Below are 1,475 nucleotides of genomic sequence, written 5' to 3'. Positions count from 1 at the left end.
ACGTTGAAAATGATAAAGGATCTAGTGAAAAATTGCATTTTTTTTTTCAAAAATATAATTACAACCATTTGCCACACAAGAGGCATCACAATACATAAATCAATGTACTCTAAAGTTGATAGCACACCAAACTTTTAGCAGCTCCCTAAGGCGTTGCAATTGATGACTTTTAACAACAATTTTTTGGCGTTGCAAAAAGGTGCATTGCAAAAAACCCCTTCTATTGTAGTGTATTATCACTCCATCTCTGTAAAAACTAAGGTAAGTTAATAAAATGGGCTCAAGTTAATGTTCTTTTCTTTTGATAATGTCTTTTTGAACTTGAGTGCTTTCTTTTAGAATAAGAAATCTTAATTGTTTGTTCTCAAAGAATTTCTCTATAGCCGAGCGAGCTCACAAGAGTGTTTTCTACCATAATCGTTTTTTTGCTAATTGAAATAGACGTTAAAATTGTCAATTTAATATGGTAGTCATTGATATCTATTTTGCTATCACTTTTGTGTCGTTTGATATTTTTCCCATTTTTTTGCTAGAAATGGAAGAAAATGTTGGAGCTTTTGTTGGGTCTTCTTGTTGTACTGATTCCCAAAGTAATGACATCGAGAAATTAGTTGCTCCACACTTGGGTATGAAATTTAATAATGTTGATGAAGCAAAGACTTACTACAGAGAGTTTGGTAAACAGGAGGGATTTGAGATTCTTGTTCGGACTACAGATAAAAAACAAACTGGTGTGGAATTGCCTTCTAGTTGTCTATTGGTTTGCTCACGTGAGGGGGTCCATAACAAGAATGAAGAAATTGAAGGTGTAGCTTCAAGAAGTACTTCGACTATTATGTGTGGTTGCCAAACTAGGATGCGAGTTACAAAAGGAAAACTTGAAGATATATATGATGTGAGCTTGGCTGCAAACGACCATAGCCACGGTTTTGTCACTCCATCAAAAAGGCAGTATATGAAAGACAACAAAAATATGTTTGAAGCTGTGAAGAGTTTGACAGAGGTTTTTCATGACAACGGTATACTTGTAGGAAAAGTGGTAGACGTTTTCCATGGGGATGAGATTGGGTTTCGGAGAAAGCGCTGTTGGAACCATCATTACGGTTTGACGAGAAAGATGCCTAAAGATACTGCCGTACTTCACTATTTATGAAAAAGTTAAGAGTGATGAAAATCCCCATTTTGATTATGTTGTACGTTCAATTAGATACAAAAGGTGTCATAGTAAATTTCTTTTGGGTTGATGGAAGGTCCTGTGTCCAATATGAGTACTTTGGGGATGTCGTTACAACATATAGAACTAATGTTTATGCCATGCCTTTTGCCCTTTTTACTGGAGTCAACCACCACATGTAGTCTATTCAATTTGGTTGTGCCATGTTACTTGATGAGACAGAAGAGACATTTGTGTGGTTGTTTGACTTGTTTCAGACATGGGTTGCAACTATGGGTGGTCGTCCACCAACTTCAATGCT

The 1,475-nt window shown here is 36.1% G+C and overlaps 1 protein-coding gene across 1 annotated transcript; it reads left to right on the top strand.

The window, feature by feature from the left end:
• Positions 1-535: 535 nt before the first annotated feature.
• Positions 536-1,153, top strand: LOC147488947 (protein FAR1-RELATED SEQUENCE 11-like). Its single transcript, XM_086574529.1, has one exon. It carries the CDS (start codon positions 536-538, stop codon positions 1,151-1,153), a length of 618 nt encoding a protein of 205 aa, XP_086430655.1.
• The last annotated feature ends 322 nt before the right edge of the window (positions 1,154-1,475 follow it).

The sequence above is a fragment of the Coptis chinensis genome, chromosome 7 (genome assembly GCF_015680905.1).
Source record: "Coptis chinensis isolate HL-2020 chromosome 7, ASM1568090v1, whole genome shotgun sequence".
Taxonomy (NCBI): Eukaryota; Viridiplantae; Streptophyta; class Magnoliopsida; order Ranunculales; family Ranunculaceae; genus Coptis; species Coptis chinensis.
The sequence above is the reverse complement of the archived record's forward strand: the minus strand, read 5'-3'. Positions and strand labels throughout refer to the sequence as shown.